At 39.6% G+C, this 16,632-nt stretch overlaps 2 protein-coding genes across 11 annotated transcripts in view; one reads left to right on the top strand and one right to left on the bottom strand.

The window, feature by feature from the left end:
- The window catches only part of GANC (glucosidase alpha, neutral C), a 77,327-nt gene extending 68,756 nt beyond the window's left edge, over positions 1-8,571 (bottom strand). For all 7 annotated transcript variants that reach the window (XR_013825230.1, XM_079906815.1, XM_079906816.1 and 4 more), the window contains exons 1-3: positions 7,550-8,571; positions 4,592-4,654; positions 2,966-3,074 (exon numbers count right to left, since the gene is read on the bottom strand). Coding sequence is in view for 6 of the 7 variants with exons in the window: in XM_079906815.1 (XP_079762941.1) it covers positions 2,966-3,074; positions 4,592-4,654; positions 7,550-7,578 (201 nt within the window). In the remaining variant the exon portion in view is untranslated. The remainder of the gene's footprint in view (positions 1-2,965; positions 3,075-4,591; positions 4,655-7,549) is intronic.
- A 25-nt stretch (positions 8,572-8,596) lies between these two features.
- The window catches only part of TMEM87A (transmembrane protein 87A), a 43,254-nt gene continuing 35,218 nt past the window's right edge, over positions 8,597-16,632 (top strand). For 2 of the 4 annotated variants that reach the window (XM_079906889.1, XM_079906888.1), the window contains exons 1-4: positions 8,597-8,786; positions 10,076-10,136; positions 13,069-13,154; positions 16,440-16,553. In XM_079906889.1, coding sequence (XP_079763015.1) covers positions 8,643-8,786; positions 10,076-10,136; positions 13,069-13,154; positions 16,440-16,553 — 405 coding nt within the window. In that variant the 5' untranslated portion in view covers positions 8,597-8,642. The remainder of the gene's footprint in view (positions 8,787-10,075; positions 10,137-13,068; positions 13,155-16,439; positions 16,554-16,632) is intronic. The other 2 variants (XM_079906891.1, XM_079906890.1) reach the window with 1 other exon arrangement.

Here is a 16,632-nt window from a genome sequence, read left to right as displayed (position 1 = left end):
GCCCCGGTCCGGGAAATCCCACATGCCGCAGAGTGGCTGGGCCCGTGAGCCATGGCCGCTGAGCCTGTGCGTCCGGAGCCTGTGCTCCGCAGTGGGAGAGGCCACAACAGTGAGAGGCCCGTGTACCGCAAAAAAGAAAAAAAAAAAAATTAACAACAAAGCCTGACAACAAAATTATTGCTTTAAGAGTTTTAATGGTGTGAGGGCAGGTAGGCACTAAGAATGCTGGGTTTGTCAGAATCTGCCTCATCAGTGAAATCTGAGAACTGCAGCTGTGAGCTGAATATGATCCTCTTAGACTTTGGGCTCTGTCTCTCTGAACCTGAAATAAAAAGCTATCATTCTAAATAAGTGGATGTACGTGGCTTTTTAAAAATCTCCAGACCATATCCATACCATATCCTACTGTGAAATCTCCCATGAAACACCCATCTCACCCCAGAAAAAACCTCTAATGGAGGCTCCTTGACTATGCAGTGAGCAGGATACAAGGTTCAGACAACTTTAGAAATTACTGTTTGGATCTTTGTTGTCCCTATCAAACTGATATAGGGCACGAAGCCTTAAGTCCCTATTAGTCATCTCAACTCCAAGTGACAAGGAGGACATTAAAATGACATTCAGTTCAGAATTTTAGGGTGACCTCCCAAAACATACATTGCATGCATTTGCCTGACATCAGAGCATGCAGATTCCCTGTGCAGCACTGTTATTTCCAACACCTGAACATTGTGTCTGTTCCAAGGGGTCCTCAAAGTTCTCAGTCTTGGGAGCCACGTTGCTGACATCCTGGATCACTTGCCCTTGCTTGTCCGGCTCCTCAGCTCCCTTCTGAGCCATGTGCTGTCTTGCGCTGAGCTCCCGTGGGTCCTCCTGGACTGTGGCTTCTTTTCCTTTGAAGGCATCCATAGCTGGTGGGCTCTGGTTCTGGCACCTGACCTGAACAGCATTGTCCCTCATATTTTCAGGATCCAAAGAGTGGTGTGTACAGAAAAACTGACCTATAGTCTTGTAAAAGGCAGTGTGAGAGGCTCTACCACTAACTTCACTGGTATGGAGCTGCATCGAGAAGTTGCATTTTGGCCCACACTGGTATTCCGAGTGCCTCATTTACTCTGCCTCGGCATGTGTCATCACGACAGTGGATTGTTCAGGTGCTCAACAGACTGAGCCTCCCCAAGGACAGAAAGGGACTGTCCCTGACCATGGGACAGCTATAACTCTCTGGGGCTAGACACATCAGAGGCAAGAAGGAAAAAGCGCAAATGACAGGAAAAATGAGAAAGGAAGGGAACTGACTGCTGGTATTAAACTCCTGGAAGGTCTCTGGTGGACTCCTTGCATTTCCTGGAGCCAGCTGCTTCTGCTGACCCTGAATACAGGGGTTTGGCGGGGTACTGGGCTATTAGACCACATGCAAATGGCGGGTGGCTCTCTAGGAAAGAAATTAATGCTGCCCCATGTTTTCCCATGAACAGCTTTCAAACTTGGCTACAAAAGGATGTAAAGTTTGGGAGACCTGGATCAGTACTCTACCATGAGCTGTGAACTCAAAGGTTGCACAGATGCCAAGCAAGGAGGGAAATTCCTCCAGAAAAAAATGAGTGGTGTTAAGAAGCAGCACTAGGTTTTGAAGAAAGGCTAACCATCCCTTCAGTGTAGTTAAAAGAACTAAGTGTGCTGCTACCACAACTACATCCTTAAGTAACCATAAGTTGGGAAAAAGGGATGGGGATAGAGAACACAAACTATTGATATGATTCTAGCCCCTATTTTGAATTCAGGTAAGAAAGCTATGTTAGAGAATTCTACATCTTTGAAGTGACTAAAATCTCTAAAACTTCATATGGAAGGTAGCCTTCCTCACTGTGCCATTGCTCCTCCTGCCTGGGAATAAAGTTGAGCCTCCCGACGAAGTTAGAGACCTTACAAATGTTACAGAGAATGCCCTGATGTTGTGGGGCAGTGTTTGCTCTGTCTTCTCCGAGAAGATTCCTCAGTGTAATGTTATACGGCAAGCTCTACGGTAGTCACAAGATCTCTCACAATGCTGCAGTGAAAGTGGGGATGTCTTCTCAGTCTGCTTCCCAGAACTGGGATTTGTTAGTGAGCTGATGGAATTACTATCTAAGCTGTTATGGGACTAGACTGCATGTCTTTACCTATGTCCTTCAGCGAATTACCAATTAAACCAGATTGGTCTGGGAGGCCTTAGAAGCTTAGGACACCTTTCAAAGACAGGGGAGGATGTGAAGTGAGGGTCAGGTTGGAAGCATCAACTACTTGTGCATAACCACACTTCCTAGCCCGGCCCACAGCACTTCCTCTGTGACTGGCCCATCTGAAGTAGCGTGAAAATTTGACAGATGAGAAAAAGCACTTAGGATACTGCTCTAATCCTTTTAGCATGTAACAACTATGGTGATCTGTTAGTGAAGCAGCCTAGGGGTGGGAACATCTGTGACTTATTCAACTGCATAGACCATTGTTCCTCTTGCCCACTCACATTTTGAGGTTTGGACATTCACTGAATCTGTACCTTGCTTGAGGTATGTTGTATAATAGTGATAAAAAGAGCATGGGTGCGTGACAGAGTCTGCAGTCACAGGTGAAAATTCTGGTTACTAGCTATGACTTTGAGCAAGTGGCTTTTTAGACTTCAATTTCCTTATCTGAAAATTAGGGACAATGCAATGTACCTCTTAGATGATTCTGAAGATTAATTAATAGGAAATAACATTCGCAAAACATCTAAGAAAGCATCTGATACAAGGCAATCTATATGTTGATAGTCATATTACTTTTAAAGTAGCATTGTGTAGATATTAAAAAGATGGCATTACTTCTCTCACAAAGTTTGTTTTTGAAGCATACATAGTTTAATTAGCCTTTGTGGAAATTTACTTCATTCAACCCAAATAAATATAGAAACAAATAATTCTCTGTAGAAAATACTTTTTCTCACCTTAGCTGCTTCGTTGATGATTTGGAACCTGGTGCTCTCTTTGCCTTCTGTGACTGAGTCTAGTAATGCCCGATAGGTAGACTTCTTGGAGAGCCGCTGTTTCTGACGCCTACAGATTTGGAGTATACAGACGTCTGAGAATGATTTGTGATTCTCAGCCTCCAAAAGACTATATTACCATGTGGAAGTCATTAAAATTCACTTCAATAGTAGGTGAACTGGGCACAAGCAGTATATTAGTACTCCAATAAAGCACTAAGAGGGGTATCAATAATTTAGAGAGCTAAGAAAATTAATAAGCAGAGTGCTAATGCAATTAATAAAATAATAAGAAGAGTACTAATAAAATTGTTCACCATAACACTACTCAAGGATGGTATTTTGTCCCCTTTATTGAGAAGGTGGGGCAGTTTTCATAGATGACACATATTAGCTTGTTGATGTCCCTCCCTCTTTCCATGAAATGTATACTTTAATTGAAACTTAATAAATTTTAGTGGAAATCCAATATAATCCAGTGGTTTGTCAAGGTGACCAGGAGTTCACTATAGAATTCCCTCTAAGGTACCCGTTCAGAATTAAAATGATATGATTTTCTTTCTCTAGAGTTGTGTGTATAAATTAGAAAGTTGTATGATATAATTTTTGGTGATTTCAGTTTCAGGACCACATAAAGGTAGACACTCAAAAAAGTTTTAAAGAAATATTTTTTGAGGCTCTGGGGAAATAGGCAATCATATAGTGGTGATGGGAGTGCAAAATGACACAATCTCTATGGAGGGATATCTGGTAATAGTTAAAATTTCAAATACATTTACTCTTTGACCTAGTAATCCCACTCCTGGAAATTCATCCTACAAATATACCTGCGTGTGTAGGAAATGACATATGTATAGCTTTTCACTGTGGCAGTGATGTTACAGCAAGACTGAAAACAACCCAAGGGTCTAGCAATAGGAGAGTGAATACATTATAATTTACCCAATGGAATACCATACAGCTATGAAAAAGAGGACAATTTCCATATACTCATACAGAGCTCTTCAGAATAAATTATGAAGCAGAAAAAAAGATGTATACAACAGTGTATATAGAAAGCTACTTGGCCTAAGAATGGTGGTGATATAAGAATATGTGCATTCACAAAAAGAAATACTGGAAAGATAAATAAGAAATTAATAAATCTGGTTACTTACAGGGAAAGATGTTGAATGGGGTGGAAGGGGACAAGAAAGAGAGTAACATTTTTCAATGTGTATCTTTTTATATTATTTGATTTTTGAACCATGTAAAAGTATTATTTCTTCAAAGATTCAAAATTTTAACGTTAGTTGAAAAACACTTTGACTTTTAAAATACCTGTTTATTAACACAGTAATGTTAATTATAATGTATAAGTATACAATATAATTAATTATAATTAATAACATATTAATAATAAAATGATACAGGAGTTAAGCTAGAGTAGTAAAGGTGAATTTCTCCTGTCAATAAATTATTTAATCACTGAATTTCCTAATCGACTCTTTCCTCAGAAAGTCTATCAGTTCTCAAAAATTTAATAAACATCAATTTTGAAATATTTTCAGAACTATTCTATCTAGGTCATATACTTCCTCTTCTTACCTGTAGAAAGCAATCTTGCTGCAGTCTTTGAAAATGTTTTTATCCACAGCTTCATCTTCAACACTAATAAAAAGACATTTTAAGAAACTTATTTTATATAGGGTTTGTGAATCCAAATTTTGTACTTTCTCTAACTATGATATAAATCATGGGACATAAATCATTGTGATGCAAAATTGTGTCATGGCCATAACACAATAATGTGTTTGCTGCAGAACAACATCCTTTTGTAAACCACCCATGGTAAACAACAAAACATGAAGTTCTGGGATTGCTCAGAAAGCAACAGAAAAAGAGTACTGTCACTTATGAGAAAGGGTTCTTTAAAATGAATGACTGAAGGCTATGGCTACAACAATAAAATCTGAAGGAGTAAAAACAAAAAGCCCCAAACCGGACCAACAAAAACAACCCTCCCACCTACTTATTCAACAAAATATTTTCAGAACTTTCTTGATGAGTGTTGGGCTCTGAAGAAGATAAGAAGTACTGTGTCTGAGTTTTCTTTGACAGCCTAACCAACATCACAAATCAACCTGACAAATGATATAACAGAGGTATGTACGAGGTGCTAGAATAAGGATAGAAACAGAGAAGGAAAATCCTTTGCTTTTTAAGATGATGCTGATCATCTAGGGGCCAATGTTTTTTATTTCTTATTTATTTTTAACATCTTTATTCGAGTATAATTGCTTTACAATGGTGTGTTAGTTTCTGCTTTATAACAAAGTGAATCAGTTATACATATACATATGTCCCCATATCTCTTCCCTCTTGCATCGCCCTTCCTCCCACCCTCCCTATCCCACCCCTCTAGGTGGTCACAAAGCACAGAGCTGATCTCCCTCTGCTATGCGGCTGCTTCCCACTAGCTATTTTACGTTTGGTAGTGTATATATGTCCATGCCACTCTCTCACTTTGTCCCAGCTTACCCTTCCCCCTCCCCGTATCCTCAAGTCAATTCTCTAGTAGGTCTGCATCTTTATTCCCATCTTGCCCCTAGGTTCTTCTGAACATTTTTTTCCTTTTCTTTTCTTTTTCTTTAGATTCCATATATATGTGTTAGCATACGGTATTTGTTTTTCTCTTTCTGACTTACTTCACTCTGTAAGGCAGACTCTAGGTCCATCCACCTCACTACAAATAACTCAGTTTCGTTTCTTTTTATGGCTGAGTAATATTCCACTGTATATATGTGCCACATCTTCTTTATCCATTCATCTGTCGATGGACATTTAGGTTGGTTCCATGTCCTGGCTATTGTAAATAGTGCTGCAGTGAACATTGGGGTGCGTGTGTCTTTTTGAATTATGGTTTTCTCAGGGTATATGCCCAGTAGTGGGATTGCTGGGTCATATGGTAGTTCTATTTTTAGTTTTTTAAGGAAACTCCATACTGTTTTCCATAGTGGTTGTATCAATTTACATTCCCACCGACAGTGCAGGAGGGTTCCCTTTTCACCATACTCTTTCCAGGATTTATTGTTTCTAGATTTTATGATAATGGCCATTCTGACCAGCATGAGGTGATACCTCATCGTAGTTTTGATTTGTATTTCTCTAATAATTAGTGATGGTGAGCATCTTTTCATGTGCCTCTTGGCCATCTGTATGTCTTCCTTGGTGAAATGTCTATTTAGGTCTTCTGCCCATTTTTTAACTGGATTGTTTTTTTGATATTGAACTCCATGAGCTGTTTGTACATTTTGGAGATTAATCCTTTGTCTGTTGTTTCATTTGCAAATATTTTCTCCCATTCTGAGGGTTGTCTTTTTGTCTTGTTCATGGTTTCCCTTGCTGTGCAAAAGCTTTTAATTAAGTCCCATTTGTTTATTTTTGTTTTTATTTCTGTTACTCTAGGAGGTAGGTCAAAAAAGATCTTACTGTGGTTTATGTCAAAGATCTTTCCAGTTTTGAAGAATAAACTCTGGAATGATATAGGAAGAGATGTACTTAGCTGAACCTGGAAAGCAACCTGTTTGAAATTCATGTGTTAAGAGTTCTGATCACAGGGCTTCCCTGGTGGCGTAGTGGTTAAGAATCCATCTGCCAATGCAGGGAACACGGGTTTGAGCCCTGATATGGGAAGATCCCACATGCCGTGGAGCAACTAAGCTTGTGCACCACAACTATTGAGCCTGTGCTCTAGAGCCCACGAGCCACAACTACCAAGCCCGCGTGCCACAACTACTGAAGCCCACACCGCTAGGGCCGTGCTCCACAACAAGAGAAGCCACTGCAATGAGAAGCCCGCGCACCGCAACAAATAGCCCCCGCTCACCACTAGAGAAAGCCCGTGCGCAGCAACGAAGACCCAATGCAGCCAAAAATAAATTTATAAGATAAATAAATAAAATACCACCATGTTAACGTTAAAAAAAAAGAGTTCTGATAACAATTCTTCCGGTTTTGTTAACCATCCTTCAAGTATTTCACGAGAGGCTATTAATATCAATTAATTCCGTGGAGAATTGAGAAGGCTAGAGATTGAGTCCACAAATATAAAATATGCAAATAAGACATGCAATCAAACAATCAACAAAGTCTTCAGGGTCTTCCCTGGTGGTGCAGTGGTTAGGAATCTGCCTGCTAATGCAGGGGATACAGGTTTCAGCCTGTGTGCCGCGGAGCAACTAAGCCCATGCGCCACAACTACTGAGCCTGCGCTCTAGAGCCCGCGAGCCACAACTACTGAAGCCCGCGCGCCTAGAGCCTGTGCTCTACAACAAAGGAAGCCATCTCAACGAGAAGTCCGCGCACGGCAACAGAGTAGCCCCGGCTCCCTGCAACTAGAGAAAAGCCGCACGCAGCAATGAAGACCCAACGCAGCCAAAAATAAATAAATAAAATTTATAAAAAAATAAAGTCTTCAAAGCCAGAATGTTGTTTTCAGGTACTATCTATCCCCTGCTTCCGTGGGCCCTGGGGTCAGTCCCTGCTGGACCACTGGGCCTTTACCTGATTTCCTCTTTCTCAGCTGCGTCCATGGCTTCCCAGTCACTTCACAGGCTCCCAGATCTCAGGCCAAGGCCCCAAGCGATCTTTTAGATTGTCAGTCTTTCTAAATAACCGCCAGCACTTCACCACCATCAAGTTCCTGGGACTTTCATGTCCTTAAGGAGTGACAAATTGACACTTGCTCCCGGGATTTCCAGGCCCAGGTAAGGGTTTCTACAGAGATTGATCTGGCAAATTTTTCTTGGTTCTGAGTAGCTGATGAGGAACTGCCTTCATTAGAAACTGAAAAGGTTTTTGCATCCGAGGAGGCGTGTACTCAAAGAGCCCTAGAGGATGCAGACCAAGGGCGTGACAACGAGGAAGTACCGACACGCCCTGCGTGATTAGGGCGAAGCTTCTGCAGATCTACCTCAGTGACTGTCACGCCACGGATACTGAAAACTGACCCACTCTCTCCTGTATTTTAGTTTTGAGTAGGAAGTGCCGGCGGGGTTGTTGCTGGAGGTTGATGTTCTCCGACCAAACTCTACATCATACTCTTCACGGGTAGAAGGGTCTTTTAAAAGGGGTTGTCTACTACATTATTCCGTTTAGGAAGGCTTATACTCCACCACCGCCAAACTCTAGTCTTTGCTTAAATACCTCCGGAAACCGAGTACTCACTACTACACGCTAAACAGGCAGCCAGACTTACGGCTTTCCCAGACTTTTGGCCCCAGCGTCTGACTCAAACGATGAGGGACTGGGGCGAATGGGAGGAGGAGAGAGCCAAACGCCACATGGGGTTCTTCCCTGGTCCCCAAACCCTTTAAGGGAGAGAGAAGAGCCAACAGACTCGGCTGGTAACTTTTGCAGATCATCCTAACACTCCAAGGTGACCAGGTTACGGCAGGAAGACGCCTGCGCAGTAGGTCCAAAGCCTCATACGAAGCCTGACAACTGCCTGAGGGCGGGGCCGCTGAGTCGCTAAACAAACAACCCACCAGAGGTTTTGAGGACCCGGATTATCCCGCCCCCAGAGAGGAGCCGGAAGAGGGCGGGACGAACCGGAAGAAGGTGAAATGCTTTCGGTAGGCACTCCACGGCTGTGAAGATGGCGGCGGCTGCGTGGCTTCAGGTGCTGCCTGTCATTCTTCTTCTCCTGGGGGCTCAGACGTCCCCATTGTCGCTTTTCAGTGTAGGACCGGCACCCGTCGCTGCTGCCGACCGATCCAAGTGGCACATTCCGATACCGTCGGTGAGTGGTCACTTCAGGAGCAACTGAGCCCGGAGGAGCAAGGGGTGGGGCTACGGTAGCCCAAGGGGTCCATGAAGGTTCCACTAAAGTCCGCTTCCAAAGGGGTGGGATTGCCGGGAGTGTCTGTGTAGCTGCTTAACCGGGACTCACCTCCCTGGAGCGAGAAGCTGTACGCTTCTTTGGGTAAATTAGCAGGAATGTCAGGGTCAATTCAGGAGCGGAGAGTGGCGGTGGAGCGGTTTCTTATCAGCAAAGGCAGAGAACTTTCATTGTCTGACTGGAAACGTGTAAACTTGATGTATAGGTGGAGAGTGGTTTCTCTTTCAGCAGAAGTTTCACAGAATCTTGTGACCCCGGGTTGGATGAGAGGAATATGTAAATAGACATCTTTCTTTTTTTTTTTCTCTGCACTTTTTTGTTATTGGATAATTCTACTTACGAAGTTGGTTGATTTCATTTGGACTTTGAAATGGTTATTCTAAGCCCTGCCGTGTAATTAGGAAGCCTAGGCATTTAAAATGATGTATTCAAACGTGAGAATGTTTAAAACGGAAGAAACAGTATTCTAAAATTTCTTATGATAAGTTCGTTTTTCTTAAGGATAATTAACTGGATTGGTTGACCCTTTCTTCCCTTTACCACGTTTTTGAAACGTCGTTTGAGTAAGAGCTATAGTGCTGTGAGCCGACAAATCAGATGCTGGCTGGAAATGCCGAAAAGCATTAGTCTTATTAAAACCACGGTAGCCTTTTTGTTCTGCTGTGCTCACTGGTTGTAATGCCCAAATCTTATTTGAGCTTTTGATATGGTAAGAATTACAGCTTTTGTTAATTTGGTGACGATGTTCAGATTCTCAGTTTTAGGTATTTATTTGTTACCTGTAAAATGGTTAATAGTTAAATATGGCTGTCTGCTCATAGAATAGTTTATTTGAAGAAATGATTGGTTATTCTGGACGGTGATTAGTGAGTAAAGGGAATGAACTGATTAAGGAGGACCTTTTAGAAAGATTTAAGTTAGGTTAGGATTTCTAGCAGCCTTCCTTCTGGAGTACTTGCTTCATGGCCTGTGGAAAAAAGAAAAAACTTGTCTCTGCACCAAGCTTCAAAGTCCTGCAGTTTGGATATGGTTGAATTTTACTAAAAGGAAGGATATTGATGCCTTTTTTTGTGTGTGTGTTAAGAAAACTAACGTCAACATTTTATAAATTTTAGCTTTTTATATCAGTTATATTCTGCTTTGGGAATTAAAGTGATCTGATGCTAATTATCTCTCCTTTATCTTTGCAGGGGAAAAATTATTTTAGTTTTGGAAAGATCCTCTTCAAAAATACTACTATCTTCCTGAAATGTGAGTTTTTGCATTTCATGAAGTTTTTATTCGAGTTTTTGAGTGATCTTTAAACTTTCAAATTACCTGTTTTCTACCTCTGATGATTTACTCTCAACATAAGTTCTGAAATTTAATAGTCAAGCACTATCTAGGTATAAACCTATGTAGTGTAACTAAGGTCCTTTCACAGAATAATCTTTAGAATACTTACTTTTATGAACTTTATTTTCTTCTCTTGTTTTTCTGGTGTTAACAATATATAGTTAGACACATTGTTTTGGTTGATCGCCTCCATGGGTTTTAATCTGTTCTGAGTCATAGAGATAACTGCCGATTTTGTTTTTGTGTGCTTGTTAGATGTTTACTGGACACATGACCTAGGTTTGTCAGACCATTGGCTCTGAACAAATATGTTCAGTAAAGCTTTTGTTTGCTGAAGGAGTATTTTACCACTTGGATCTTTGGAAGAGGAAGCTCAAAGATAATTACCAGGAAATAGGAATAGTAGAACAAAACCAGTCTGTCCAGTGGGAAAACCACTGTATCTGAATCCAGAATACCCCATTGTGCATTAAAGAAAAGCTTCCTTTTATTTCTGAAACTGGCTTTATTTTTAGAGAATGAATGATCACGGGCAGCTCCATTTCAAGATCAGGAATAAAAATCCAGATCATCCATGTGTGCTCCTATGCATATTTCTCTCTATGAAAATGCAAAGTATTTCATAGTTGGATGATTTTATTCTTTTAATCACTTAGTAGGTAGTTACTGAACACCTACTATGTATAGTGCCAGGCACTGTTTTAGACAGCAAGGAAGTGATAGAAAAGACCCTTTCTCTTATTGAGATTATAGCCTGGTGGGATGGAGGGGTTAGGTAGAATTTCTATGAAGAATGTACTGTGTCCATGAAAATATGATCTCTTGGCTGATAATTTAAGTTTGATTTAAATCAAATCTACTCTGACACGCTGGTATTTCTTGTGAGATTGGCTTTCTAGAAAAGAAGAGCTTTTAGGGATAGCAGTATTTTGTCTTTTGAGATACCCTGACAGCCTGTATGCTATTGTCCTTTTATTTTGTACAGTTTCTTCTTACCTGTATTTTGTTCTAATGGTTTTTCTAGTGGTTTTTGGTCAAGCTGCATATTTTGAAGTGTCTGTGTTTCGTTGTTTTTGGAGGGTTTGAAGCTTCTTAAAATTTGCATTGTCTTTCACTTTGTTACTTCTGTGTTTTCTCATACTTACCTTGTCTCTGATTTTATGCTTTTGTGGGTATGGTATACAATAGATTTCCATGAAATTGGCAGGGCCATTTTCTTTTCTTTTCTTTTCAAGCCTAAAATTACAATTTTTCACCTACATTAAAAATGTCTGTTTTGGAGAAAGAAGTGAGATTTGCTCAAAGCTTGGAACTCCAATCCTTTCTAGAGGTAGCCACTTCTCCCTTACACCTGCACCTGGCTCATGTAAGATTCTTAGGGACTAGACCTGCCAGCCAAGGGAAGGTGAGGAATGTGGCAGGACCATTTTCATTGTCTCTTAAAGCCATTCATTTAAAGTTCTTTGTGTTTTGGGAATTCCCTGATGGTACAGTGGTTAGAACTCCGAGCTTTCACTGCAGAGGGCCAGGGTTCAGTCCCTGGTCTGGGGACTAAGATCCCGCAAGCCTCGTGGCGTGGCCAAAAAAAAAAAATTCTATGTCTTTTAACATAAATAGTAGTATTTTTGCAGGCACATTTCCCTGCAAATCTCCTGTTAGGGCTTTGATTTAATTAATTCCTTTTCTGTTTGGTTCTTCTGAGTAGTTCATAACAAGATTGCAGTATCCTTTACAGCATATCTATACATTCTATCCAACACATCAGATTTTTGTGTATTTTAGCCTTATAAAAGCCTTATAAAAGTTGAGCTTTATAAAAGTGTGCCGCTTAAAATTAGTCTGAGAAAACCACTTAAACCAAAGAAAAGGGAAAGTTTGTAATTTTAGGTGTGCTTCTTTTAAGAACCAAAAGTAGGTTTTTAGATGCAGTCGTGTTTATCTTTGTCACATTTGCACAAAGTATGTATTTCTAGTATATTTTCCCTTCCTCAGCTGGAATCAAAGATAAAAGGAAATACTGACTTCCCCCAGGTGAGACAGTTAACAGTCATATAGTCAGGTTTACACCCCAAGTCTTCAGACTAATGCTTTGGTTCACTAGAATATTGTGCTCCAAAATATGTTGAATGAGTTATGTGAGGCTTCTATGATTTCATGAGGTTCCTTGAGGCTTCTCTTAAGGTGAGTTTTAAAAAGAATCTAATAACTCTTTTTATCTTTGTTTTTTCTATTCCTGCCTTCCCCAGCCAGGTTTGCTTTTTGTTGATAGTTCTTTTCTATCCAATTTTGATATCTCTCAAGGTTTAAGCCATGAGGTTTTCCCTCAGTGGAACTATTTTTGTTGCCTTGTGACATTCCTAATGTTGTTATTCCTTGACTCTTCAACTAGAATCTTTTTTAAGACTTAAGAGTCTTCAATAATTTGTTCCCTTCTGTTCCCCTGTTTGGCCTAACACAGTGCCATGTATCTTTGTATACTTAAGTGCTCTGCTCAGTAAATATTTAAATGATAACAGAAGACTGATTTTAACTTAAGGCTGCTTTATCACTTCCAGGTTTTTTCCCAAGAGAGAACCAGAAATGAAGGTTTTAAGGCATAAAAATAGATACACGGTTTCAAAGGTTAAAAATCCTTAACTGCTTTTTATTTCTGTGAGCAACAATTCTTACTTTTAACTGAAGAATATCTAGTTCTTTTTAAATTTATTACTTCACTACCTTCTGTTTGGAGAAAGGATGGTCTTTGAGTATCTTAGTTTAGCAGGAAATGGGATGTGGGGTAATAGTTTAGGAAAAATGCTTTGTTTTGGGAATTATCTTTTATTCACAAAGATTTCTTCTTTTATAGTTGATGGAGAACCTTGTGATGTATCTTTGAATATAACCTGGTATCTGAAAAGTGCTGACTGTTACAATGAAATCTACAACTTCAAGGTATGGAACATAAAATTACAGACTTTTCTTAGTGTTTAGATATAATCGGGTCCCAACCTGATAGAGGAAAGAGTGTCATGTAGCTATGGAGAAGAACTGGAACTAGAATCATGCTTCCCAATATGCAGGCAAATTTGTACTATCAGTTCTCAAACTTATTGGTCTCAGAACTGTGTTTACTTACTACAGACCCCAAAAAAGCCTTTATTCATGTGGGTTACTGAATTAGAAATTATAACAGAAAAATACAGAAATATTTATTAATTTGTGAAAACTATTTTTCAAAGAAACTGGGAAGAGTGGTGTTATTTTGTATTTTTGCAAATCTATTTGTTTAATATCTAGTGTAATAGAAGATAGCTGGATTCTTATACTTCCTTCACTCAGTCTATTGTGATGTGTTATTTTGGTTGAAGTGTATGCACAAAATGTGGCCTCACACAGATATGTAGTTGGAAAAGGGAATGGTATTTTAATAGTGTTTTCAGGTAATTGTGGATATTGTTCTTTGATTCTATACCCAAACGCAATAAGTGGAGTTTCTTAAAGGTTAGTTGCAGTGTGGAATCTGAAACCATATCAGTGAACTTTTTCTGTGCTCTGTTATATTAAAATAAATTGGTATGTCTTGCACTTTGAATGGTCTTTTGCCCATGTCTGATTTGGCAGCATCTTTCATGGTCACTTAGAAAATATTGGTTGGCTGAATTATATAAACCTTCCAAATACTAATTCATTTTACAATTAATTCAAAATTACATTTGTTAATATGACCTTTCAGTCTCATCAGATACTCTGTAAGTATTGGAAACTATAAATCATGGTAGGGAACATGCAAGTTTTCCAAAATTCCAGTTTTTCCTTGAAAGCTCAAATTTTATTTATTTACTTATTTTTTAATAAAAAAAATTTTTTTCAAGGTCCAAGAAGACTTTATTATTTATTTATTTTTGGCTGCATCAGGTCTTAGTTGCGGTACGCGGGATTTTCATCGCAACATGCAGGATCTTTTGTTGCGGTGCGAGGACTTCTCTCTAGTTGCAGTGCGCGGCCTTCTCTCTAGTCGTGGTGTGCGGGTTTTCTCTTCTCTAGTTGTGGCATGCAGGCTCTGGGGCGCCTGGGCTCTGTAGTTGTGGCATGTGGGTTCCAGAGTGCGTGGGCTCTGTAGTTTGCGACACACGGGCTCTCTAGCTGTGGCATGTGGGCTTAGTTGCCCCACAGCATGTGGGATCTTAGTTCCCCAACCGGGGATCGAACCCAAGTCCCCTGCATTGGAAGGTGGATTCTTTACCACTGAACCACTGGGGGAAGTCCCTTAAATTTTATTATTGACAATGGATGCTGTCAGTTGCCTTCTTTGACGTGACAGCCTCCCTTTGCCCATTTTCAGGAAAATATCTCCCAAATACCCAAGTCTGAATATCTGTAGTTTGTTGGTCTTTCTTTCAAGTAAATGAAAACGGTGGATAGTTTAGCTTACAAGTTAAAATAGTTGCAAAGTGCTTTGTCTTAAGACAGTCATTTATAGTATTTTGCATACTTATTTTTTTGTCTGATAGAATATTTTAAAAGGCATGTGCTCAAAGGTCCAGATTTAATGACATTAATAATTTTTACTGTTTCATCAAGGGCATTCTTACATAAAACTGGCCTTTTTTTTTTTAACTGCAAGTTTGTGACTGTGAGAGTACAATGACTACTAACTAGTACAGTTAGGTACCACTGATAGGAGGCTGCCATTTTTCGCATCATTACTTTTGCACTGTCAGTACAAGGCAAATAGATGATGATGATGATGAAGATGAAAATAATTTTGACCTGTTAAACCTCATGAAAGCATCCATGGGCCACACTTTCAGAGTTGCTATAATACACTGTATATGAGCATTGAAGATATGTAGCTCCTAGATGGATTTTTCAGGCCTTTTGCATTCTGTTTTCATCCCACTATTTGCATCATTTCTTTTCTTTTTTACATTTCCCCTACTATTCTTGAGGTTTCTTTTAAAAAAATAATAGGACTAGTCTTTAAAAAATGTCCACCATCCAGTTGGTTTTTTTAAACCTTAAGCATTTTGAATTTCTGCCCAGTATTAGGGTTTTACATTATCTTTTTTGTAGTGTTTCTGATTGTATTTTGCTTTTGTTATATAACATTGGGTAAGGTTGGTGTGATGAGGAGGACTGAAGAATTTAGAGAGAAATATTTCCAGAATATGGTTTGAAATATCATTGACCTTTTCTCCTAATCGAACACTAGTTAAATTTACATATGCTTGAAACTTGTGATAAAAACTGGTCAAGCTTATCAGATTCAGTCTTCATGGGTAGGACAACTTAAGAATGTAAAAATTATTTTGAATTGCCACAGGACAGAATTATGGAAATGACAAGCAAATAGTTGGAGGTGTGAAATTAGAGCTTCGAAAAAAAGAGGGTGAGATTAGGGATGTTGGTATGGGAGAAAACTCACAGAACTGATGAAGCCAGAGAAATGATGATTTTTTTTTTCATAGTATTAATAGTGGGTTGTGAATGGCTACAACAGTTTTGTGCTCCAGCTTAGAAGCACAAGTTTTTTGTTGGTGGTGGTGGTGGTGTTAATTTAGTCAAGGAACTCTTGTAAGTATATTTTCTTATAACAAAACCCTGTGGACTCTGACAGTTTCCCAGTCTTCCTAGAATTTTTAAGAGGAACTATCCTTCATGAGTCGTAGACTAGAATTCTGCACTTTAGAGTCCAATGCTATTAGATTCTTGAATACTAATATATAGTCTTTATCTGATGTTGTTAATTTTATTTATTTATTTTTTTTGTAAATTTATTTATTTTTATTTATTTATTTTTGGCTGCATTGGATCTTCGCTGCTGCGCGCGGACTTTCTCTAGTTGTGGCGAGCGGGGGCTACTCTTTGTTGCCGTGCGCAGGCTTCTCATTGCGATGGCTTTTTCTTGTTGCAGAGCACGGGCTCTAGGGCTTCAGTAGTTGTGGCACATGGGCTCAGTAGTTGTGGCTTGCAGGCTCTGGAGCACAAGCTCAGTAGTTGTGGTGCACGGGCTTAGTTGCTCTGTGGCATATGGGATCTTCCCAGACCAGGGCTTGAACCCGCATCCCCTGCATTGGCAGGAGGATTCTTAACCACTGCGCCACCAGGGAAGCCCAAGATGTTGTTAATTTAAAAAACAGCAAATCCAAAACTATATTTCTACCAAAGGCAATCTATTTGTTTTCTTTTAAATATCTTACATAAGTTAAATACTTTGTATTTTCTCTGTTTTTCCAGGCAGAAGAAGTGGAGACATACTTGGAAAACCTTAAGGAAAAAAAAGGCTTGTCTGGGAAATATCAAACATCATCAAAATTGTTCCAAAACTGCAGTGAACTCTTTAAAACACAGGTAATATTTGATAGTAGTTGGAGGGAAATAGAAGAGGTGAATAATATGATGGCTGTATTTTTGGTGATACGCATTTCTC

This window comes from Stenella coeruleoalba (assembly GCF_951394435.1).
Source record: "Stenella coeruleoalba genome assembly, chromosome: 2".
NCBI classification, from domain to species: Eukaryota; Metazoa; Chordata; class Mammalia; order Artiodactyla; family Delphinidae; genus Stenella; species Stenella coeruleoalba.
Note: the sequence above shows the minus strand (reverse complement) of the source record. Positions and strands in the feature narration are given on the sequence as shown.